The sequence below is a fragment of the Bombyx mandarina genome, chromosome 04 (assembly GCF_030267445.1).
Source record: "Bombyx mandarina strain Sakado chromosome 04, ASM3026744v2".
NCBI lineage: Eukaryota > Metazoa > Arthropoda > Insecta > Lepidoptera > Bombycidae > Bombyx > Bombyx mandarina.
In genome coordinates this window covers 5145116-5172138 of record NC_143211.1, presented here as the reverse complement: position 1 = coordinate 5172138, position 27023 = coordinate 5145116, and the positions used below count along the sequence as shown (strand labels likewise).

General features: G+C 37.0%; 1 protein-coding gene and 1 long non-coding RNA gene across 3 annotated transcripts in view; both read left to right on the top strand.

Annotated features, from left to right (window-relative positions):
• LOC114245891 (LIM domain transcription factor LMO4) overlaps window positions 1-27023 on the top strand; it is a 174323-nt gene that overhangs the window by 96038 nt on the left and 51262 nt on the right. For both annotated transcript variants that reach the window (XM_089740215.1, XM_028178197.2), the window contains exon 2: window positions 407-771. In XM_089740215.1, coding sequence (XP_089596341.1) covers window positions 479-771 — 293 coding nt within the window. In that variant the 5' untranslated portion in view covers window positions 407-478. The remainder of the gene's footprint in view (window positions 1-406; window positions 772-27023) is intronic.
• LOC149503085 (uncharacterized) lies at window positions 13272-18247 on the top strand. Its single transcript, XR_016325753.1, has 2 exons — window positions 13272-14158; window positions 14253-18247. It is a non-coding gene; the product is annotated as an uncharacterized LOC149503085 (long non-coding RNA).

The window sequence follows — 27023 nt, the reverse complement described above, 5'->3', positions numbered from 1 at the left end:
ATACTTGTTTTAAAACGTTTAATTAAGTTTTATGGCGACAGGGCCGCGCAGACGTCCCGTCGCTCTGCCGGCCGCGAGCTAATTGGATCAGGTTGACGCACTCCTCGCCCCGAAACCCTCAGTACTCACCCCCACTGGCACCTTCAACCCCTTCCTAATTGTATGAAATTGCTAATTGGAAAATTTTATAAACGCGGTCACCCAGAGGCCTACGCTTGAATTCGTCCTAAACGAGGATTCCGACGAAAAAGTATTTATTCAGGCTTAATTCATCAAATTTTTTTTTGCCAAAGCAACTCTGCTCTGTTTTACTAGTTTAATAATCCAATTAGAAACCAAATTGAAAATACGTATTCATAAAAAAATTTCATAATGCGTAATTAACCTGGCTTTTTGTTTTGCGCAGGGCGTGTAGTCGTGGTGGTCGGTGTGAGCGGTTTCCGCTCCAACCGTCAAGCTGGCAGCGAGCGCGTTGAGCATGAACCCGCACTACCACGGGTACGCGGAGCTGAGCTCGCCGCACCCGTCCTCTCCGGAGGCCTCCTTCGCGGCCAACGGGCACGACTATCCACACAACAACAATAACCCGGCGCTGAAGGAATGCGCGGGCTGCGGTGGGAAAATCGTCGAGAGGTTCCTCCTTCACGCCCTAGACAGATACTGGCATCACGGCTGTCTAAAATGCACATGCTGCGGTCAAGCCCTCGCGGACATGGGAAGATCCTTCTATTTCAAGGGTGGGATGATATTATGCAAAAACGATTATACGAGGTAAGATCTCTATGTTTTCACGTTTCGTATACATAAAATATAATAACTTTATACGTAGGGACTGTCTCTATAATCACAAGAAACTGTAGATCAGTAAATATTATTAATTAGGTCCAGAAACAAATGTTTCCAAAAGAAGTTTACGACGCATATTTAATTCATACGGTGACTTAATAAATCTAATAAAAATATACAGGTTGGTACTTCAGTTTAATCTAAAGATACAACAGCTAATTGGTACCATTTAAGGCGCGGAATTCGATGTTCTCCACTCCAGATCGATCTTTCCCATTGATCATCGATAAAAGATTCAGTTTTTAGTCCATCATCAGAGGATGACAATGGAGTGTCTGTCAAACGCGTCTCTCAAAAAAGTTTACCGAGAAAGCCGCGGGCGCATTGTTATGAAAATGCTTTGAACGGTTGTGTTTTCTACCTGAGCGGTGGACAAAAAGTACCCAGTTTTGCACACAACGAACGGTCGACGCCGTCTCGTGAACCAAATAAATTGGCCCGGACAAAAACGCTAAGGACTAATTCAGAAACGGAGGTTCCAAAGTTTTTGATCTAACAATAAGTTCCTTTCTAATTAACGTCCTATGCGGTACGAGAGTTCGAATTTAATGATCAGAGTTTTTTTTCCCTGGATATCCATATTAAATAAGTCGCCAATGCAACTTAACAGATCCATGTATATGCTACATTGTAAAGAAATACGACCTTAAGTATTATAAACACTTAAATTTTTGATTAGAGGAGCATTAAAATTTATGGGAAGAACTATGTGGCACTTCTTTACCACACACTGTGGCACTTTTTACTGATGGTAAGACCTCTTGAGAGTCCGTGCGGGTAGGTACCACCACCCTGCCCATTTTTGCCGTGAAGCAGTAATGCGTTTCGGTTTGAAGGGTGGGGCAGCCGTTGTAACTGTACTTGAGACCTTAGAACTTATATCTGTTGGTGGCGCATTTACGTTGTAGATGTCTATGGGCTCCAGTAATCACTTAACATCAGGCGGGCTGTGAGCTCGTCCACCAATCTAAGGAATAAAAAAATAAAAATTTTTTTTTACATAGTTAGTTACGTTGATGCTAAATTACATTAATATTCTCTTTATAAGTCTAGATGTATTTACATTTGCAAAGCTATCTGTACTTGTTATTTAAGATTTTAGAATACTAAAATAGTGTATGCAACACGCACATGGAGAGCAGCTGTCGAGATGCTGCCAGAGTTAATTAACTGAACGCAAAGAATTCGACCCAATTACTGAAATCCACGGCTGCCAACCTATTAACAGCATATCAGAGATTGCTTCTTATGCATACGAGTATATGCTAACAGAAAGAGACAAATACAGTTTACAATTACAACAGACTGCACTATATTTGAGGTCATCAGCGCAAAAGTGGCCTAACCCACATTTTTTTATATTCAAGCTTATATGACGTATATTGGTATTTATTTAAAATATCATAAATTTTGATGCAAAACCGGCCCATAGTTTCACCCATAGATTACAGATAGCTTTGTAAACATTATTTTTGCATTATTTCGTATTGTTTTTTTGCCTACTCAAATTGAAATTAATGAAAATTCAAACCTATATTATAACTATACTATGGTAAGCTTAGGCCACTTTTGCACTGACGGCCTCATTTGATTGGTAAATTCACGTATATCTAGTTCAGTTACAATTTACATTGAATTGGATAAATTAATATTATTTGACGGAAATATAAATTTGTCGAAGACTGATTTGTGATGTTTACCGGCGGTTGCGAGTTAAACTAGAGCGAAGAGTGGGACGACCGCGGCGCGGGTCGTGCGTCGTAGATTCGATAAAGCTCGTCTCACAGTTGACAGAGACGAGGCGGCCTAACGAGCGGTGGCAGGTGCGGGGCCACAGAGGGGGATGAAGAAGTGCGGTTCCGTGCATGTCTCTGCTGATTGACCCGCGTCACTCGGCAAACAACAACTAACGAGTCGGCCCCCGCGCCTCTAGCTACGGTAATTCGCTCGAATCGCTCCCGTGGCGGCGGCCGCCCGCCGGCTTTACTTACACGACTTCCCTGATTGAGACTCCTTAACGAAATTAACGCTCTCTCACGCAAACAACCGCCGTTTATCCAACGCCTTTTGTCCTGATATGATGGATTGCGGTCCCGTTTTATAAAGACGCCGATGATGTTTCGTACTCCTGATTACTATGTACGCACGACGTTCGTGGAGGTACGACGCCGCGTGTGTAATGTAGCTATCAAAGCGACAAGCGCGTTCCATTCCAAGCAAACACATTCGAATTTGATTGTGATTTATGACGTGTCATTGTGTGTTGAAATAATATTAATCGCTTTGTAGGTGTATTTAAATTAAGCATAGTATTAGTTGCAACATCGCTTGAATATCACGCAATAAATTTACTTTAATTGAATATCCATCATCGAACAAACATTCTAAATAATACTAAAGTGAAGTAGTATTTTAGTAAGGCAGCGAGCTTGAGGCTTTCGCATATGAGGCACGTCCACGCGACTGAAAGCAGGTTCGTTAGGGCGCGTGCGGGCTCCGTCAATCAAGGCAATTGCCGCTCAATCGGCAATCAGCCCCACCGCACTGCCACTAACGAGCCGCCCTCTAAAATACCAACTTCTTACCTATTCTCAACAAACGACGCATACTTGCCGGCATCGTAAGTTTTTAATATTCGGTTGTGCTAACCTTTACGGATGAAACAAAAACGTTTTGTGCGGTTTTCAATCAATCAAATGAAATAAAATAAAAATATTCAATTCAACATAAATGAAAGTACATACTTGTTGAACGTCAAAAAGAACTACCGCCAATTCACAAAAACTAGCCTCCGTCCTGAGAAGAACTGGCAAGAAACTAAGCGGGCATGTCTTTTTTTTTTAAATATTTATTTGTTTTTTTTTAGATTTTTTTTTAAATATTCAGTTTTACAATGAGTTTTATAACGTAACAATTATTGCAATATTGAAATGCCCGGAGCGAGCAACTCATTCCCACTTTGTGCAATCTTCTTGATAATCATTGACTTTATAGTAAGCTTTATTGCACAGATGTTCTTTAATAGTTTTCTTAAATCTATGTATATGTAGGTTCGTATAACGTGGTTGTTATTATGCATGATTAGTGGATATATTATTGATAGTTCTCGTAGCAACCTTTTTTTTTATTGCTTCGATGTGTGGACGAGCTCACAGCCCACCTGGTGTTAAGTGGTTACTGGAGCCCATAAACATCCACAACGTAAATGCGCCACCCGCCTTGAGATATAAGTTCTAAGGTCTCAAGTATAGTTACCTTCAGGGTTCTTCCGTAAACCGTACACACGTACAAAGATGTAATCGCGTCAAATATTTATTACGGCTTGGACACAAAACGTGTATTTATTTAACGCATGTCCAGGGAGGCGGGGTTCAATTTGGGCGACGCTCGTTAAGTCGCAAAAGACGTGCGATTTAATTGCGACCGCTCGCCCCTAATGAGGCCCTGTGTCCCGGACTCGGGCGTTTTCTGCACAAATTGACATTGTACGTAAATTGATGTCGCCAAACTCAGAGCTGTTTTATCCTTGTGCCGGTGCTATTATAAATTTCATTTTAATTTATCTGCACTTTTCGTTATCGCTAAATGATATTGCATTCTTTGGAATAATGATATACTCTAATCTAATTACCCGGATATCATATAGGTTGATTTACTGATCCTTGTTTAATCAGCTTTATATATTACTAGTGGTCCCCCGGTAGTCGAAATTCAACTATAATTAATTGAAATTATAGGTTTGTGCACACACTGTTATGATTCTATTGTCCAAGACTATTATACTTTTATAATCTACACTTTAGACAAATAATATTAAAGACAAACAATATCTAAGCTATTTTTTTTAAGGGATTTGATGACCTGGTAACTAAGACCTTTAAGTCATGTCTTATTTTAATTTATATTCATATTTTTATGAAAAATGATAATACGGAGTGAAATGAAATGAAATGAAGATGATTAATTTGAGACATTAATCAACTGCGATGAAATTAAATGAAATGAGATGAGATGATATGGGATGAAATATAATCTCAGTAAAATGGTGGTCATTTACTGAGATTTTTTTCAGTGGACTTTTTGAAGGATCCCGAGAAGCTACGTCCAGCAGCTGTTTCATTTTCGCACATTTGTGCACTTTCACAGATATTAAACAGCTAATAAACCACAGTTATTACACATTTAAACCTGAAGAAACACTAAATAAACAAAATAAAACAAATCACACAACTTCACTCCTCGCGTTCCCGCCAAAAAAGTGATATTTATTTATGATATTCTCAATTTGACCACAGACTATAGGCAATAAGAAATTTTTGACAATAAACAAATAGTATGCATCAGTGTGTGTGTGTCAAATACATAGTAGTGTGTGTAATGTTTTTTTTATTGATTTAATGTACTTTGTATGCATAATTTTAAAAAAAATATTAACATTCTGCACTCCCATTCAAACAATTTCTCTATAAGTGTAGGAAATATCATGCTCCTCCGTCCACGCAATTGTCGTAAGAAGGGGTATAAAGTTTTTGCTTCACTTATTAATATTATTTTATAGATTCTGATTTTTTTATATTTAAAGAGTGGAACTCGAAACAATAGGCCACAATATATTTGCAACCAAAAAACTTCGTAAATCCAAACCGTGTACAAATTGCGCATAAAAATGGGAAGTATTCATAGTCCAAATAAAATCCACATGGTTGATATCAGAAACGTCAATTCGACCCGTAACACAATTTCGAAGCAATATTTGACGAAGCAATTCCCCGCCTAAACATCTTAGCTTTTGCAAGTCAAGTTGGCCCGGAGTCATGGCTGATCTGTTTAAAAGGCATAGAGGCCTTGCGATTGGATTACCGCGTAGTACGGGCTCGATTAATTTCGTTTGTCTCTTTGTCTGGCCAGACGGCCGCTCGGACCCTCCGATCTAAAACTAAACAGCGTCTGACAACCTCTCGGTCTTCCGAACTCGATTATTCGATATACATGTCATTCAGGTCACTGTCCTTTGTAGGTACGCTACATTTTATAATATGTACTGAAAATCGATATGTAAAACTTACGGGTGTCAGTAAATTTGCAATAAATCTATATATATAAAAATGAATTGCTGTTCGTTAGTCTCGCTAAAACTCGAGAACGGCTGAACCGATTTGGCTAATTTTGATCTTGAATTATTTGTGGAAGTCCAGAGAAGGTTTAAAAGGTACTTAGATAAATATGAAAATACTCGGAATTCAATAAAATTAACAAATTTGTTTTTCCTTTGATGTGTCCCCCGTGGGACGGATTCCTTTTGTTTGCTTTAAGTTTATTTTATACAAAAGTTTAGGTCTTTTATTTATCGATTGAGGCACTACGAAGTCTGCTGGGTCAGCTAGTTTGCAATAAATATAGTTTCTACGTAAAAAACTGTAAACTATTAGAAACGTCGTAATTAATATAATGACAATAAAATACGCGAGATTAAACCGTAAAAGGATTTTTTTTATAACAATACTTACTGACTCCTATACGGTGACAGTTTTTATTAAGATTGGAGCTTAAATCAAATTGAAATGAATCAAATATAAATAAATAAATGAACAATTCACACGAAACAGACAAATAAAGTAAACCTTTAACGTAAAACGTAACTGACTCTTCTTCTTTTTCTCCACCTTATCCCACTAGGTGGGGTCGGCACAGCTAATTTTTCTCTTCCATTTTCTTCTATCAGCCGTCATCTCAACACTCACTCCTCTCTTTCTGATATCGTCATTCACACACTCCATCCATTTCTTAATCCGTCGACCTCTTCCCCCTCTACCTTGCACTACCATTTCCATACATCTCCTACGCATCACATGTCCATACCACGCTAACCTGACTGATATCGACTATTTGTATATTTTTTTACATTTTTTTAAAGTAAATCTACACTCTTTATTAGTACCGAGAAACGGTCGCTAATTATAAAAATTAGACTCATGTCGATTCTTCCGCACGCCAAAGAATGAATACAAATTTTGTGTTCAAGATTAATTTCACTGATCCGGTGCTTCTAACATGCGATATCCGTGCTCGATGCACAACACGGAAACGTCCAGTTTAGTCAATTAATATCAGTTTTAAAATTCGTAATGAACGCTCTAAAATATATATTCTTAGAAAGGGTTGGGGGTCGGCAAGTTAACCACAAATTTTTACATTGGAATTAGCAATGTAAAAAGTGTCAATTATTCATCAATATTGATTGAGCACCCAGTCTTGTTTAAAGCATTATAAACATAGACAGGTTTAAATTATTAATTGCTACGATGATTTATTTAACATAATTTTTTTATTATTAATTATATGGGTGGACGAGTCAATACATACAAATACATATACAATACAATACTATACAAATGTCATGTCAACAAACAATTTGTCTTTGTGTCATGCAAAATGAGAAATCCCAAATCGCTTACAATCGCTATAATTTGTGTTCTAATTAAATATTGTTTAATTTAAGCAAAAAACGTTACCGTACATATTTCTACGATGTTCAAAAATACATTCCTCTATAAATTGTTTTTGTTTCTGTGCGTCAAACGGGACAGGTAATGGGAACATAGTCCATACAGCCAATTTTTTTATGAAAATGAAATTAAATGAGTGTTAAATTATTTTTCATGTCGTACGCATAATACATCCACAAGATTAGTTCTGAATATTTGCCTAACCTTATGTGCAGGAGAGCACTAGTTTTTACCAAGACTCCTAAGGAACTAGACAGCTCATGTCCGGTTTTTAGTTAGGCTCAATATAACTACAACGGCATCATTATAGTGGTATTAACAAAAATATGTCTTAGTCAAATAGTTAAGTAAAAACATTATTATCGTTGAATGAGATCATTTGGCTTTAATTTTAGATATAGCGCTTCTAATTTTAGATATATTTTCAATAATATTCGCATATTGAAAAAACTTTTTTGGTATAATAAAATCGTAGTTTGTCCTAATAAATGTTTAGGATTACATTTCTTTACATAATTGCTATTCATAAAAAGTAGATCCGATCTTATGCTTTTGAACTTTATCTATAAACTGCTTTGAACGCAGACTATTTAAATGAGTTTTTACAACACCAATAATTTTAATAATATGTTTGAAAATTTCATCATCATCATCATCAAGAGCCAACAGTCGTCCACTGCTGAAAATGGGCCTCTCCCAATCCACACCACTGAGCCCGGTCTTCGGCTCTCCTCATCCACTTCTTGCCAGCCTCCAGCGATCGTCAGATTTTTTTTTATGAGGGAAATTTAAGTCCTCGTAAATAAACTTCTTCTGGCCTTGTTTCGGTCACGATTTAGTGAAGTATTGTAGCCAAAGGTTGGGTTTAAAGAAATCTTAATAAATGTCACACATTATAAAGTTATAACAATACATAATTGTTTACAGTTTGCGTAACAATCATACAATTCAAGACCTTTAAAATACATATAAAGTTAGGCTTAAAACCTGTGCTGATTAAATAATTATATTATAACGTTATAACTATTTACAGCTTGAGTTAATTTGAAACAAATCAAGGCCATTTGAATAATAACGTCATTTACTGCGATAAGATATCTTTGTTATCTTTACGGCACTGAGATAAAAAATATTATCCCGTTTCTTAGCAGCGGAAGTTAATCTGTAAATATAGTGAGATGTTGATTTTATAACAACATTAAATAGCTAGAGGTGAACATCAACAAAAACTTAATAAAGCTATAAATATAAATACAACAATTTACTTTGTTCGAGTTAGACTATCTAGTTAGACCATCTCAAAATCAGTATTCTATCCTCAACAAAAACATTACATCAACAGTATAAGTTCTATTCTATTGAAAGTTACTAACGCTGCACATGCAAATTAGAAATGCCAGGGGCGTGAAATAATTGTTAATTAAACCAGACAAGCTCTAGAAATCTAAAGCTAAAAATACGAAGTTGCTTTTTTTTTTATTGGTTGCTTGGTTTTTTAATTAATGAAACCATTTGTTGCATTGTAGTAACTGTGATATTTATTTTATCCTTATATGAATAATTAAAGACTTAATATAAGAGAAATGTAAAATTGATGCGTTGCTCTTGGCGACTGGATTTGAAAGAGAGTTGGTGTCATGGTGGAAGTCGCTCGCTGACACTGACGTTCAGAAATTTAACACCATTACTTACGGTACAGAACATGAAATTGCCCAAAATTTATAACAAATTCAGATTTTATTTTTACCGGCGAATATCAAAAAACAAATCCAATGTGAATTTAGAGGCTACTTCGGGAGTAGATGTCGAAATCTCCATTGTATTGAATCACTCAAAGAATTCAAACTCAAATCCACAATTGCTTCGTAAAAGAAGACGAAAAATTGGGTCTGCAAAAATCTTTCAGTATCTTTGCCTACAGACTAGACAAAAAGCCGTTACAAATTCCTGGTCTCTGGATGACGTGTATTGTGTATCCGCCGATTCCTGCACTCGCCTGTATTAACGTACCTAAATCAAATCGGATTGTTGTCATTCGACTACCCTCGGCCGTTGACAACGATATTAATGACCATCGACTAATTTGCATCTCTCTCAAATACGATTGTGTGGTTGATATCAGGATAAAAAAATTCTTAAAATGATGTCAATGATAATTGATGAAGACGCACTAATAATGAGGGACTGTTAAGATTTAATAGAATCTATAACGGTTACTGCTTTTAAATTCCTACTATCGATCACTAGATAATACCTTACTCTTCCCGTAAGACAAGGATCTTCAATATGGTGGAAAGCGTACTTCGAGCCCGCACTGGATGATAGTTAGTTCCACCGTATCATTAAATCTGTGAAGCAAGCACGCGTTCTCCTTTAAAGGGTAAAATGTAAAATTTCAAAAATAAAATCTAATACCTTTTTTTCATTCGACTATATTATTGCTATCGCTATATTATTGCTTAGATGGGTGGACGAGCTCACAGCCCACCTGGTGGTAAGTGGTTACTGGACCCTATAGATATCTACAAGTTTTAAGGTCTCAGTATAGTTACAACGGTCACCCCACCCATCAAACCGAAACACATTACTGCTTCACGGCAGATATAGGCGGGATGGTGGTACCTACCCGTACGGACTCACAAGAGGTCCTACCACCAGTAATTTCGCAAATTATAATATTGCGGTTTGATTTTTATTACACGATGTTATTTATTCCTTCACCGTGGAAGTCAATCGTGAACTTTTGTTACGTACGTATTTCATTAGAAAAATTGGTGCCCGCGTGCGGGATTCGAACACCTGTGCATCGTTAGATACGAATGCACCCGGCGTATTATCCTTTAAGCCACGACGACTTCTAAATCTCTATCTTAGCGCGAAGCTGACGTTGAGCATCGACCAACGGATAGGTCATTTGCTGCGGTTCGAATCTCACCTAACACTCTGCAGCCGCAAATCACGGCGTGGTGAAAGAATTCAACCGATCGATTCAAAAAAATCCAATTTTCCGAAGGAGAACGCATTAAAGTAATATTGTTTTATAAATTATATAAAAACTCCAATCGTTGATGCTTTTCTAAAGTTCGTGTGTGTGTGAGAGAGAGAGTAATGGCGTTTATACTCGAAAACAAAAAACAAAAACATCAGACATCTGCGCCATATGGTGTTATTTAATAATATGATATATATATAATATGTTTTCATATTCCATTAATACGATCACTAGCGAATTATTATTGTTGCACTATTATTGATTCCCCAAAAAAAAATTGCATAAAAATAATTTGATACCTTTTAAAATACTCTTGGATTTAAATGGTTTTGAATAACTATAATATATGAATATAATGACTGAAAGTAATATTAGGTACGTTTGATTTAAATTTAAAAATACTTTGTTCCACATGTAAAACCAGATCCAATTTGTCACTGTCCCTGTAACTAATGTATCTAATTTATTACTCAAACTAATTGATAGCGGAAGGCGGTTAAGTGTATTAAAATGTGGATTTGTCAGTTTTCTTTTCAATTTGCATACATTTTATTTCAATACGCATAAATTACTTACAACACATATTATTTCTTCTTTAAACTTCCTATTTTCTAGCTAAAGTAATAAATATTTTTCATTGATTCGTCGTATATATGTATTTCTAGCAACAGTTTCATACGTGGAGATACCTAATACGCGGGAGCTAATGGTGTAATTATAACATAGTGTCTATAATAAAATGGTTGCGTTTTCGAAAAAAAGTATTGATTTAATTATACACACAGAAAAAACAAAATGAATATAATAAAAAAGAGTGATAGATAAAAAAAAATGTATATTCCCGTATGCAGTTACGGTAAAACAGGCACTTCATCGGCAGATTTATCTCGTCGTCATAAATAAGTAGATGAGCTCCTGTATTAAGTGATTACGGGCGCTAATAAACATCCCAACATTAATACCATCATTGAAACACAAGCTTTTCTTGAACTTTCGCACCAGAACACACGAACAGCTAGTGTTAGAAAGAGTCGGCATAGTGCACTTTGCTTATGCCCATGACTTCTGCTTCTTAGTCTTATCCTACCTTATCCTTTAGCCGTAGGCAGCGGCTTGGCTCTGCCCCTGGTATTGCTGAAGTCTATGGGCGACGGTAACCACTCACCATCAGGTGGGCCGTGTGCTCGTCTGCCTACAAGGGCAATAAACAAAATAAAAAAAAAACATAATGTGGCATCGGCGCAGCATATTCTATTATCATGCTGCATAGGGATTTGGCACGAGCTTTATAATTGCCTGCCTGTCGTCAATCCTTCTTCAATGTACCATAGCGAAGGACTTTTTCGTTTCTTCATAACCTAAGCAGCAAAAGAAGAATCGTGATTAAATACACTCTTACACTATAACTTCATCATACAATTTCTGAAGTTTCGCAAACCACACTCGAGGCCACGAACTACTAAAGACGTTTCCTCTCACGGCTTGCACAGGACAGACGACAGTTGCTCTGTGCAGTATCAGACCAAATTAAATCTGTTCAAAGAGAACACACCCAATCAATTTAATTAATGAAGATTCAACAGAAATAACGAATTGAAGTTTATAGTAGGATTAGAAATTCGATATTTTACAAAATAATTCTACGAGTTACTTATTCCTTATTATCCAAATTAATTATTAATTCCTGCTTCAACCGAGGCTAGCGGAGAATCTATATATTAATACGTGAAGCAAAAACTTTGTATCCCTTTTTACGAAAATTGTGCGGACGGAGGAGTATGAAATTTTCCACACTTATCTATACTAATATTATAAAGAGGAAAGATTTGTTTGTTTGTTTGTTTCGAATAGGCTCCGAAACTACTGGACCGATTTGAAAAATTCTTTTTCCATTAGAAGCCGACGTTGTCCCTGATGAACATAGGCTACTTTTTTTTATTTTTTTTTTATTTTTATTTTTTTGATTTCATGTGTGTTTTAATGTTTCCGAAGCGAAGCGAGGGCGGGTCGCTAGTAAAGAATATAAAGAAGTGCACAATGCTTAAATCAATAAAGAAAACATACATCAACAATCAAACATACACTAATACCATGTATTTGACGCACACACGCATGCATACTATTTATTTATTGTCAAACTTTTGTTCTTGTCGTCCGTGGTCAAATTGAGAATACATTAAATATTGTTTGTCTTTATTAATATTTTTTTATAGTGTAGCCTTGGCGATTATAGAAGTATAAAATACAATCATAATAGTGTACAAACTTACAATTCCAATTAATTATAGTCGAATTTCGACTACTGCGGGACCACTAGTACTTAGAAATAGACAACGACTTGGCTGGCCCCCTGGTATTGCTGCCATAAGTAACGGTAACCCCTCATCGTCAGATGGGCAGTACGCTCATTTGTCTACAATATGTTTAATTTAACTCTTAAAATTAACTGTTTTAAAGAGTATGTAAAATTTAAATATGAGATAAGTGATTAAATACCGCAATATATCAATTTGGATAACAGTTAATCAATAGTAAATTATATTAATCAATTGGTTTGATTTTAATATCGAGCAAAAGATTCTTAAGACCCTAATTTTTAGATGTGTGCACGATAAAGTCTTAACTATAGTACGAAATTGAAAATGTATCAAAAAAAAACTTCAGATTATATTAAATGTATTTTGAATCATGTCTACGACTTGCGTAAATATAGGCTATAACTGCTCAATATCTAGCATATTATTTTTAAATGATTTATAGCTTTGCCTATAAATAGGCGTATGGACATACAGATAAAAAGCAATAAATCAAAACCAATACCAATCAACTATAGTAAATAAATATTATTGAGTAATTACGCTATAACGGTTACGGATAAACTAACCAGTGTTAAATTAATTTATATTTTGTCTGACTTCTGACCAGCTGTTAGTCATTATATTATTATTCTCCAGCATCAGTCCTTAGTAAGTAGTATGAAAAGCAGAAAAAGCTAATTGACTTGTACAGTACTGACTGGTAGGGCATTGTAAGCTCTCACTAATCGGTGGCAGTGTAACTTATTACTCACTATTCGACATAAAACGACCATGGAATTATAAAAATCGAGTTTCGTAACATTAAACAGACGCAAAAATTGCAATACAATTCTAAATACATTTTGTTTCGTTACAATTCGAAAATATATTCAATAGTAAAAATATTCTTTATTCTTTATTGTACACACAGTTAATATTACAATAATTGCGTAAGATATAAAAAAAATGGCGAGCTTAACTCAACAATTGAGTTTTCTACCAGCTAACCGTTCTTAACGAAGGAAAGCTTTAAATGAGTGGGTAGAAGAATACAATCTAAACAATTTACAATCTAGACAAGAACTTAATAAAAATAAAAATAAAACACTAATACATAATATATTAGACTACATATATATACATACACACATAAATAACGTAAACATATACATACACGTACATATATAATGAAATACATAAAATAAATATATATAAGTAATACTAAATTGATAGATAGTGCTTCTTTAATGCCTTCCTGAATACCTCAAGTGAGGGACTTGCACGGATTGAGTGTGGAACTGAGTTCCACAGACGCACAGAGTGCACAGTGAACGAACCGCCGTAGCGGCTGGAGGAGTGAGGGGGAAAATTAAGGAGAAGGGATCTACTTGTACGACAGGGTACACCTCGGGGCATCTGGTACTCGAAGGGCTCACGGAGGTACAGGGGAACAGCTGGGTTATTGAGGATGTTGAACAGCATACATAAAACATGTACATCACGGCGAAGTCGGATAGGTAACCAATTAAGTTGTGATCTATACTGCGAGACATGATCATATTTACGTAAACCAAAAATAAAGCGTATGCATAAATTTTGTAACCTTTCCAGTTTGTCCCATAGCCCCTCCGCGGCGTCCAGGAAACAGACATCTGCATAGTCAAGGAGAGGAAGCATAAGGGATTGGGCCAGGGTGACTTTAGCTTCAAAGGGCAAGAAACGCTGAAGACGCTTGAGAGACTGAAACGTGCAATGCACTTTCCTGCTAACTAAATTTATCTGACTGGACCAAGAGAGATGACAATCAAGAACGATACCTAGGTTTTTTGCTGTTTTAGAATAAGCGATTGGAATTCCAGCTAGCGTCACAGGGGGCAAATTAATGTGGTCAATCGTGTTGTACCTATAGGAACTGCCAATTACTATGACCTGTGATTTTGATGGATTCACAAGAAGTCCAAAAGATTTAGCCCAAGCACTAATTCTACCAAGATCTCCATTGATTTCAGCAATAGCTAAAGCAACGTCATCAGCTTTAAAATGTCTATAAATCTGCAAATCGTCAGCGTAGAGATGGTAGTGAGAAGTCAGCACCTGAGTAATTTCATTAATGAAAATAGAGAAGAGAAGAGGAGATAGTACGCCACCTTGAGGTACACCCGCAGTTAAATCACACCATTTTGAAGTAGAATCATCAGAACGGACACACTGCGAGCGTCCCCGGAGATAAGATTCAAACCAGGTTAGAGCAAGTGGAGATACATTAAGAGATCCAAGGATACTTAGAAGGATGTCAAAGTCTACTGAGTTAAAAGCACTGCTGAAGTCCAATAAGGTCAACACGGTTAGCTGCCCCACATCAATCGCGTGGCGAATGTCGTCAGTGACCTTGAGCAATGCAGTGACCGTGCTGTGGCCTTGGCGGAAACCAGACTGAAAAGAGTTGAGGAGATTGTTTTTATTAAGGTAGATAGTGAGCTGTCTTTGGACTAAACCCTCCAAGACTTTAGAGAGAATGGGAAGTATTGAGATTGGACGAAACTGAGAAAAAGAGGAAGGATTAGGGACCTTAGGAAGTGGGAGAACATGAGCCCTTCTCCAGCTACTTGGGAATGAGCCTTTTGAGAGAGAGAAGTTAAGAATATATGTAATGATAGGGACAAGCTCATCCACAAGCAGAAGGATCATCTGAAGGTGAATCCCATCCTCACCCACAGCCCTAGTGGAAATAGAAAGGATGGATCTCTTAACGTCACACTCTGTAACCGGAGTGAAAGTAAAAGGAGTGCACATGGGTAAAGGCCTTTTGGAAAGTTGTAATAGTGTAGATGACTTTGTACTGTCATTAAGAATAATGGGAGCTTGAGAGAAATGCTTATTTAAAGCGTCGAGGTTAATAGTAAAGGAAGTTTCGTTTAACTGTTTGCCAATGCCTAGTGAATTAAGGAATTTCCAGATTTGGCATGTGTTCAGACCCTCTAGGGAGCTATGAATATGGCGTCTTTTGGCATCTCTACACATCTGATTGCAACAATTACGAAGTTTCTTGTAAGTTGTAAGATTGTCTTCCGTTGGGAGCTTTCTGTATCTGCGTTTAGCCTTATCTCTCCTGGCCATCATCTGCCTAATTGAGTCGGATAACCAAGGTGAGGGTAACTGTTTAACTCTGACACGTCTGATGGGAGCATGATTATCATAAAGAAGCGAGATATTTTTATTGAAAGAAAAAACCATGTCATCGATCGTGTCAGAGCCGAAAACAGTCGACCAGTCAACATTCCTCGCGTCAGCCCGCAATCGCTCCACGCCTATACCCTTGAAGCTACGAAGGAAAAGGTATTTGGGTTTTGGTTTAGGAGGACGAATCTTGTAGGAGAGATAAATTAAATCATGATAGGAAAAAGGAGCCGATAGTTGTCCGTGTGTAGCAACCATGTTGGATTCAGAAACAATAATTAAATCCAGAAGGGAGTGGTCTTGATATTGAGGTGCACAGTGTGTAGCTGCAAGAGGGAGGATATTTAAGTTGAGAGAAGTAACTACCGCACGAAGTTTCTCAGCACGGCTGTCAGATTTCAGAAGGCAGGTGTTAAAATCACCAAGAATTATTGTATGATCATAAAGGGGGGAAAGAGATTCAAGTTTAGATTCGAAAGAGGAGAAATAATCAACATGAGAAGAGGGGCTATAAAGAACGCCTAGAAGAAGCTTAGTATGGTGAAAGGAGATTTCAATAAATAGGTTTTCTGCGGACTGCGCATATTCACCTGGGGACGCATCAATAACTTTAGAAGGAATATCAGAACGAAGATAAATCGCAACGCCACCTCCTCCTTTCCCTGTTCTGTCGTTGCGTAGTAAGCGATACCCAGGTAGAGAGTACTGAGTAGAGGGAAGAGCAGGTTTAAGAAAGGATTCAGAGATGAGTACTGCATGGACGACACTGGAATCGAAAGAGGACAAGAGATCGGGATAGTGGGCTGGGACACTGTGCGTTTATGTGAACGATGTTGAGGAACTTAGGAAACGGCGAAAATTTTGCTTGAATCAAGTCTCGCAAATGAGTTGAGTCATCATCCTCACTAAATGCACTACTATAGCTTATGTCAGACGAGCTTGAGGAAGAGCATGAGAAGAAGGCATCATTAATATCTAAATTTGACATACTAAGATAATATAATATAAATATATACTAAACAAAAATACAGTAAAATAATAGAAAACACTAAAAAATAAATAAAGCTAACGTAAAACTAAAATCTAAAGATTTACAACTGTAACTTACTTCACAAACGCTCCTTTCGAGATTGGCAAAGCACTTTAATCTAAGTCAGAAAATGTACATACTAAAAACAAAACGCAAATCCTATTGTCATTGTCACAAATATATTAAGTAAATGTATAATCTATATTGACAATATAAAACTTAAGAGTTGGCTGTATGGCATAGTTCCATTGCTTTTCTCTTCGAGAAAAACCCTACTGCTACTACTACTAAGTGCATAATCTATGATTATCACTTATCTGTCAGTTCTATTACAATCAAAATTTTTATATGTTGGTAATTTTGAAAGTTGATCGAAATAATGTTCAAAAACACATTATAACTACTTCGAATAGATAACTAAGTTTTTAGTGTTACATCTATGAATAAGTTCAAGATACCGCCATACTACTTTCGACGAGTCGTCCTCTTGCCGATTTCTCGCTCTGCCGCTGATTTTGGTGCCGTCTTGGGTTCGTCATGAGATTTCCCAGATGACTGAGGAGCTCCTTGCGCTTTTTGAGCCGAGGGAAACTTGGTTTTCAAATGCTGAAGTTCAAACATCTGTTCAATCTTACTGCGTTTATTATCCGGGAGAAGGACGATTATTTTCCCATCTGTTGTCCAGCAGCGCTTAACGCCGAAATGAGAGCGGGCCTCCAAAAAGACATCATGACGTGATTTGGTCAGAAATTCTGAAATGATGACCCTAGACCCCTTCAGGAGTGTCTTGTTCTTCCACACTTCATTGCATCGCCTCAAACTCTGGAACCTGACTAATATAGGCCTAGGCTTATTGGTGTTGGAGCCTAATCGATAGCAAGCAGTTAAGTCCTCTTCTGTGCAACTAGCCACCTTCATTTGGTTGGTTAATATACCCACAATTGTTGTTGCTGGGTCTGTGGCATCTGACTCCGGGATTCCATGAAACAGAAGGACCTTACGACGCGACGCCATCTCATGCCTGTCCAACCCCAAGAGAACAAGCTCCATCTGTGACCTGAGCATGTTGAGTGTTTGTAGTGTGAGATTCCGGAATGCGATGAAATCTTGTGACAACTTGCCTAGGTCCGTGTGTGGTGACTGGTGACTGCTCAGTATTGCTTCAAACTCAGTCATCCTCTGCACAACGCTTGATTCCACCTCTTGTAACTTAGTGTACAGATCCATGATGCGGCGCTATTGATGATGTGGCAGTAGTGATGATGTAAAGTGATATTAATAGAGAGAACTTGTTATGAGCTGTTGTGAAGCAAGTTTTGGAACCCAAATTATAGCATTTAGATATGAATAGGTAAAAATATATATTTTTAACAATTAAAAACACTGAGAGCTCAACAAACTAGTGTATACACTTCAACTACCCACAGTAGAAATCAATCAATAGTAATTACGATTGTTTCATAACGAAACTATTTTCGTAAATTAGAGACGAATTCGCAGCAAAGATGAAACAGAATGTACTGAGACAGACAGTACAAGACTAACAGAATGTACTTTTTTAGCTAGTTTCGTACAGAGTGACAGGGTAAATTTTTTGTTTCTTCGTAAAAATGCTGTGTTTTATCATTTTAAATATTAGTAGGTGATGACCGAGCTTTGCTCGGTTTTTTTTTTGATAACGCCATCTTGTTGTGTCTTTAAAGCGGTTAGTTGCCCTCAATTAAGAAAAATAGTATTATTGTTCGCCAATAGATGTCAGGAACAGTTGATTATTGAAAACACGAATAAAACAACATTTTCTGAAAATAAATCGTAGCTAGATCGATTTATCGCCCCCGAAATCGCCGGTATACTAAATTAAATGAAAATCTTTGGAGCCGTTTGCGAGATTCAGATTATATATATATATATATATATATATATATTAATATACAAGAATTGCTCGTTTAAAGGTATAAGATTAGATATAATGTGACCGAAGCCGTACACCTAGTTCCATAACAATATTTTTGTTTAGTACGTACCTTTCAGAAAAAATGTTACAAAAGGGCACTCGCAAGTAACAGCTCAATTAGCTATTAAATTAATTAAATCCGATAGCTGTTCGGGTAACGTGCGCAGAATTAAAAACAAACATACCCCTAGACTAGAATCGAGATCCTCCGTTTTTAATTGGTACTCACTAAAATAAAAAATTGAAAACTGACGCGAATCCCAATAATATATCTGAAACCTGAGAGATCTTAAATCGTTCGAATAACAATTTAACAGAATCTCGAACATCCTCCAATATAACAACAATACACGTACAAAATTTATTGTAAACTCGAAGCGATACACGCCTGGAGACAGCCATCAGTTTTCAGTCGACACCTACGATATTGGTCTAGAATGATCGCCGAGTGGCCTCCGCCGTGTTCGAGTGAATACACAAGTGTTGCACAGAAAGCCACGAGAAATACAACCGATCTTGTACACGAAGGCTCTGTTACATCAAATCGATGCTGTTACTTCTTAATTGGACAGTCTTGCCTTACGAAACACAAGTGAGTCACACGCAACCGCCGTCGCCGCTATTAATTAATGTTAATTTGTAATACTGCTTCTATTATTGAGAGCATGCCGTATTGTTGAAATCCAAGCGAACGTGTTTCGTAATTTGAACTTCACAAAGCAATCTAACTTCATTCACCTGGATTTAAATTAGTCCACTTCCTGTTCTTACATATTTAAAAAATAATTATTATAGAATTTTTTTATTCAATCAATTCAACGGGTAGGTACTCTGCCTATTTCTGCGGTGAAGCAGAATAACGTTTTGAATTTGTGGCAACCGTTGTACTGTAACACGGAGACTTAGACTGTTTTAATGTGATTGGCAGCATTTACGTTGTGGATCTTTACGGGCTTCGACTCCTACATAATACCAAATAGGCCATGAGTCCGGTTAGACGGACTCTAAGCGGAAAATTTAAAAAAAACATGTGAAATTTTAATATTACAGGTACTAACTGCACTGTTTAAAATTTAAACTTTGGTACGATGGAAGTGGGTTCTATTGTTTGAAAGCGAATAAAACTTCATTCAATTAAGTGACTCCTTTCATCACTAAGTTAGCTCCGTGTATATTATAAACTCATACGAGTTCCTATCGTATGGCTTTATTGTCTATCCTGTTGCGCTGCGGTAAGATACGGTCAGAATATTTCAAACCAAACTATGCAAGGAATTTCTCGAGGCTATTTTGGGTATTTCTTATTTAAACAAGCAGAAATAAAAAGTAGGTAAATCCATTTAACGCATTTTCCTCGTTCAGCAAAAACCATTGACGTAAAGCAAAAAATAAATTAGAATCATGAACAACATGCCAATTAAATTTATTTATATGATAATATTACTCGTTATCTCGCGGCTAAACTAATGGTTTGTTCAAAGATTACTGTATGAATAAACGATTGTTGCGTTTTGACCTTGAACAGTTTTATGTGTATCTCATAAGAATGAGTATCACATTCAGTAGTGGTATCATAAATTTAAATTCGTGGCATATCGCTGCTTACCTATATGCGAGCTAGCGTTGCGGGCCGGCGCGACCGTGGGGTGGGGTAGCCCGATGTGATGTTAATTAATAACGTCTGTCTCACGAGCGGTAACGACGCCGTCACGTCTACATTATTTAGCCACCTGATTAGTTCGCAGGGGGCACCTCGCCCGCAGCACTAATTAGCGAACAGTTCTACAGGTTCAATTTGATTTGTAACTGCACTATCACTAATTGGGAGCCGTTTATAATTGACCATTCCCTCGTCGATGTGCAGCAAGAGAACTAGCGCATGGTACCAATTTATTTTAAACTCTATAAATTTATTCGAATGTAATATTAAAGTGCAGCGCGCACGCTCGACAACGCTGTGTCAACACGACCCGACGAGTTTTATTTCTATTCTATTATTAAAGCTTTTAATTTAGGGCAACAGTTTTACACACAAAACGATCAAAACGCAATCTCTCCGTTCGAACGGGGAACCTATTCGAAATTGATATGGGTGGCGCACGGGCGCATTGCTGCGTCGCGCCTATGCAGCCTCGTAAACGGTACCTGCCCGTTGAAAAACGTCATAGGACGATGAAAACCCACCTGTCAATCTTATACTCTATTCCGCTGATGTGAAGTCTATATTGGTACCGCTTCGAATGCACGCCAGACGTGTTACACAGAGGAACAAATTCCGTTAATAAATAAACGCACTGGCCGGCGTCCGGCTGAACGCGAGGAAAATAGAAAAAACCAGTCAGGGTAAAAATTTCGTGCAAGTATGACAACGGAAGGCGGCGCGTTACGTAGGCCCACAAAATCATATACTCGTATACCGTGAAAAGAATTTTTAATAATGACGTTTGGCATATACATCTCTTTGCGAGCATTGCGATGAAAATATGTATTTTAATGATTGTGCATTCGTAGAACCTTGATTGCTTAGTGAAGGTTGTTGTGATATACAATATATATAGATATACAACCAGTAAACGAGATGTAAGGTGAATTGTAATGAAATGTATTATGTTTGAGGAACGAGCTCCTATGACGATTAAATCGTATCAATTAAGGGGAAGCAGTCGGTAAACTCGCTCGGAGTGTCGAGTGCGACGTTAGCTAGTTATAGGTCCCGCTTCTGATCTTAATTAACCTCATGTGTTAACCTCGCAATAACTATGAGACGCCTGCTCTCTGCACCGACTTACTACGACTTACTTATTAATAACGAAGCCACGATGGCGCCGATATGTAAATTTATGCTTAACTTAATTGGAGATTGCTTAATTTCGTACTCTAGCTAACTCAGTTCAATGAATACTTTATTTTAGTGATAAAGATAAAGTGATCTGTTTATATTTCACTAAGTGTTCGTGGTTAATATTTGGTACTTTAGTAAAATTAAATTATGGCAATGTTCTAAGCTGAACAATTGTTCGCAAAAACACCTGATTTGTGAGACCTATTCCATTCTATTCAGTTTCCTATTCCATTCAGTTTTTACACTAAATATTAAGAACTTTCGTATAATTTAACTTTTCTAATAATGAGAATGTATCCAATGTTTGTAAATTCTAATATTTATGCTATTAAAATTATAAAAGTAACAAAATCAAATGCCGAAATACAAAACCGATCCAATATTTATTATAATAATACGTGAAGCAAAAACTTTGTATCCCTTTTTATGAAAATTGCGCGGACGGAGGAGTATGAAATTTTCCACACTTATAGAGAATATAGAGAAGAAGTGCACAATGCTAATTTTTTTTTAAATAATGCATAAAAGATACATTAAATCAATAAAGAAAACATTACACACACTATACCATGTATTTGACGCACACACGCATGCATACTATTTATTGTCAAACTTTTGTTCTTGACGTCTGTTGTCAAATTGAAATTAAATATTGTTTGTCTTTGTTAATATTTTTTATAGTGTAGTCTTGACGAAATTTGTGATTATAGAAGTATAAAATACAATCATAATAGTGTATAAACTTACAATTATAATGAATTATAGTCGAATTTCGACAACTGCGGGTTCTCTAGTTTATTATAATTTTATGCTTTTGTCACATATATTATTATGTACGTAATGCAGCATGCAAAAGACGAAACAACAAAACCGCACAGTGATGTCGATGGTAGCCCAGAACCAGTCGATGCGGTCACTAGACTCGTCTATTTCGAAACTTTCTAATACCTAGTTCATCAACAAATTCATTATGTCGTAAAACGACGTGCGCGAGACCGAAATATCGCGGGACTCGTAAAACCGCTCGTAAAGACGTTTGTTTACTAATTCGAGTGGGGCAGGTGGGGCGGAGACCGCACGCTAGGGATGCTGGTAATAATAGCGGCTGCAGCTACAGTTATCAATAATATACGAACGAATACGCAGTACCGAGTCTGTGAGATAATACTAACTACAGGAAGAGTCGACTTCGAGCACGACAGGCAGCTTGTTAAACGAGATAACGTATACTATTCGAAACGTTTCTTATCTTGGATGTTCTGTAGTGATTTTCTGAAATCTGTTCAGTAATACCGGAGCGGTCTCGTTAATATTATAAGTAGCCTGCGAAGACGTCGCCAGCCTCCAAATTGCCTCAGCAGGTCACAAGTTTTAATGAGGCGAAATTCCCCGTCGGTTCGGCGTCGACGTCGCCTTAAACGCAACCTGTTCGTTAGCACAAAAACGGGCCACGCTAACACGCGATTAGAAAACACCCCGAGTACTGGGGCACAACGAATGAATCTTACTATCGATTGCTTTGTGTAACTAACTATACATAGGTGAAGAGGTATGAAATGCGAACGTTTAAAAAAGTTGAATTCGATAGATAATGAAATTTTTCTGGCATTTGTGAATACCACTTTAAAAGATATCTTGTTCTGGTTGTATGAACCAATGTCAAATCAAATGCTTTTTGACAAGTGTGTGACCCCATTAGATGCAAACAAGTGGTAATTGAAAAGAGGCATGTTTGGCGCGTAAGCCGCATGAGTTAGAAATTATCAGATTAGTGCTTCCAATGCGTCGCGATGAAGTGTTGCATATGTGATGAAGCATGAAAAAATATGACTGTTTTGGCTCTTTCAGTATTTGACTTTTTTTCAGACCTCGAACGGTTAAAATTGGCCAGTTCTCAAACATAGGGCATCGTCTTTCGGTCTTGCTATCGATTTTGCAGACTGGGCGTCTGGAAACTACATATTTTTTGGGCCTGGGTATTTTGAAAAAAATACCACTTTCTTCCCCGTGTATTGAGCAAGAAAAATTTCCCCTGTATTTTTGAGCCTTTCCATTGGCCTTTCTTTCTACTCATTTGGTATAACTACACCAGTCTTCTGAATCTTTCTTTCGTAGGCGATCGGAACAGCTTGTTATTTTTCTATATGTGAATCATCTTTGTCCAACAATGCATGCAGTTCATACTTTTAAACATTATAAACTGGTACTCTTGGTATTTTATGTCTATTACTGAGCATTGCTTGTTCTTCAGCAATGTCAATTCAATCAGCTGCGGCCTAGAGTCACTTTAAATTCTTATGTTTTAAGTGTCACGACAGTCTCACCGTTCATTGGTGGGTAATAAGAAAAATAATAATTTAATATCTCTTTGTTTCTGCATTACCAAACGATGATAAATTTTAAATAGACAGTATAAATATAAAAAAGACCTGCAATTCGTTCTGTACTGATGGTAGGGTATCTTGTGAGCCTACAGTGGTAGATACCATCACTTTGTCTATTTCTGAAGTGAAGCAGTAATTCGTTTCGGTTTGAAGGACGAGGCAGCTGTTGTACTGTAAAAAACTGAGACTTAAAACTCATATCACAAGGTGAGTGACGGCATTTAAGCTGATGTCTATGGGCTCCGAAAACCACTTAACATCAGGTGGGCCGCGAGCTCATCCATCCATCAAAATAATAATAACATTAATAAACATAGTGCAAAAAAAACCTAGACTTAAAGACATTTTTAGCTTAAAATAGGGACATATTAAGGATTTATAATTAAAAAAAATACACCAAATGAAGACAGATTCCTCTCAGTGTAACCGCCGCTTAGCCTAAAAGATGGGCCCTCATTTGTGGCGGGTTCCTCTGTGTTGTTGTCACATTAGCGAATAACTGCGTCGCGAACCGATACGTTAATGATGTCGGCGAGACGTCTATCCTGAAAAAACCTCTTCTGCTGCATCCGAGACAATGCGACAGTCGAGAGCTCATTAACTAAAATCAATTACCGCTGACGCCGTTAACGCGGCATCAGCGATTTTCATCATACGTAAATACTCTTTTAATGCGGTTCACTTTTGAATGTACCGTTGTTGCACTTAGTAATGCAATTTTACTTATTCGAATCAAAACAAATAAATCACTTGAAATTGAATCTTCAAATTATTAACGGTATTTCTAAAAGTTGGCAAATATAATATGCAACACTACTATTTTGTTTTCTATTGATTGTCGCTTAAGAATTCTAAATAACCAAGGACATCTCTGAAAGTAATAATAGTTGGTACAATATAACATGTTATGTTTGCGTATAGTAAGTACTTGTTTGAAATTATATATTTCTGCATACTTTTTATCTCCTCTAATCGATCTCATTGCCTACCTGATGTTGAATGTTTACCGAAGACCATAAATACTACATCATTGCCAGTAATAGGCATGATTGCGGAACCTACTCAAGCGGGTTTTTCCAATACGCCTTACCTATCACCATTGTCACCTCATTGTTCTGAGCTGTTCCGTGGTCGCCGTATCTTATCTGGTAATACAAAAGTTACAGTGGAGATGTGAATGGCAGATACCTAAATCAGTGCTAATGAAAATGTTATTAATTTGATAAGGATCGAATGTTATTGATTCTGTAAGTACAAATTTCGCAAACCCAGATCTAGAACTAAGGCAGCTAGCGTATCGGTATCAATCGTGATTCTCGTAACAGCTGTGCACTATCTTATCAATTTTTGCGTTTTATTCTTTAACGCATTCATTCTTGTAATTAATTCTTTAATGTTATAAACCGCATGTACGTGAGGCGTGTTCACGGATGCTCATAATTAGCAATGTTCATATTAAAACGGCACGAGAAATGCCTAACAGTTTCGTTTGAGATACATTGCTTGCTATTTTTTTAAATAAATGAAATAATTAATGATCACAACAAATAATTAAGTGGAGACAACTTGTGAAAGCCCTATGTGCCAGCGGGGTATGGTACCCTAGGACAACAACAACAATAAACAAAGAATTTACCAGTATTCCCTTTCGCATCACCAACTTTAAATTATAGCAAACATTATAAAAGCGTTTCGTGACCGAAAAAGAAACGCTAAAACTTCTGGCCATTATATCTATTCACATTATACACATAATTTTTGAAACAGTGAAACAACCTATTGCTGGTAATGACGGTCGTAAAACAATTGAAGGTCAAACGTGTTATTGACGCACAAAGTAATTAACCTTATTTGTAAAACAATAAAGTCGAATTCAGCATTTCAAGCACGGGCAAGAAAATTGAGTTTATGTTTATTCATGAGCTCAGATTGTTCCGTTTATAATCTACAACAGAATCTACTTAGTGGCAAGAAACTCATTTTTCAAGTTGGTAAATTATCGGCCGATATGCGAGGCTATTTTCTGACATTACCGTACCGTAATGAGGTTGTAAACAACACTGTCTAATTAAACTCCTTAATCGCAAAACTCAAACGGTAACCGCTTTTAAAACAAAACCTCGCAATTTTCGAACGGCCACCGCGTAAATAGCCTTCGTTATATCGGCGCGGCGATCGCGGCTCATTACCTTCGCCCCCACTCCCTAATTAGACACCCTTCCTTCGGGCCCGCCGGCACCCTCGTGCACGCCGGATTGTTTTCTAATAATTCCTTTATTTCCGTACAGGTTAAATTTCTAATTACCCTTTCACGTTACAAATCGTTTTCGCTGTCGAGATAAGATTGAATGAAAAAATCACTTAAACAAGGCGCCCGTATACGCAAAAACAACACGTTTCTCATGTAAAGTAAAATTAAAGCACAAAAATCTCGGCATATTCAAAGTAAACTTAGAATGGGTTTCCAATTAATCGATTTGCTATGGAGAAATTCGAATTGGCCCTCATTTCCGGTGCCCCACCACGAGAGGGCACACGCACAGAGCACCTGTGCGCTGCATCCGGTGAAGCCAATTACCGGGCCTTTTACCCTAAATAAAGCACCCTAACGATGGCAACTGGACACCCGTTAAATTTGCTCTGTGATTAATATCGTATGGAAATTTTATGTCATATATTCCTGTATTGAAACACTAATTAAACCCTGCTATAAAACAAATGCATTTTATTTCGATTGATTTTTATTATCATTGTGGTCGTAAAGCACATTTAAGTTTTAAGAAAATATCGAGGCAACACCGTTGTATGTCGATATATACTTTTTTAAATAGTCCGTCTACAATTTTTATTCATCTTCAATAAATTCGTAAGTCTTTGCTTGCACATGTGTTTAAAATTCAAATAAGAATTTATGACTTTAATTATAGTCGTAAATAATAAGAACACATACTACGTGTGATAGGTATGCAACAATGAAAGATGAAGTGCAAACCTT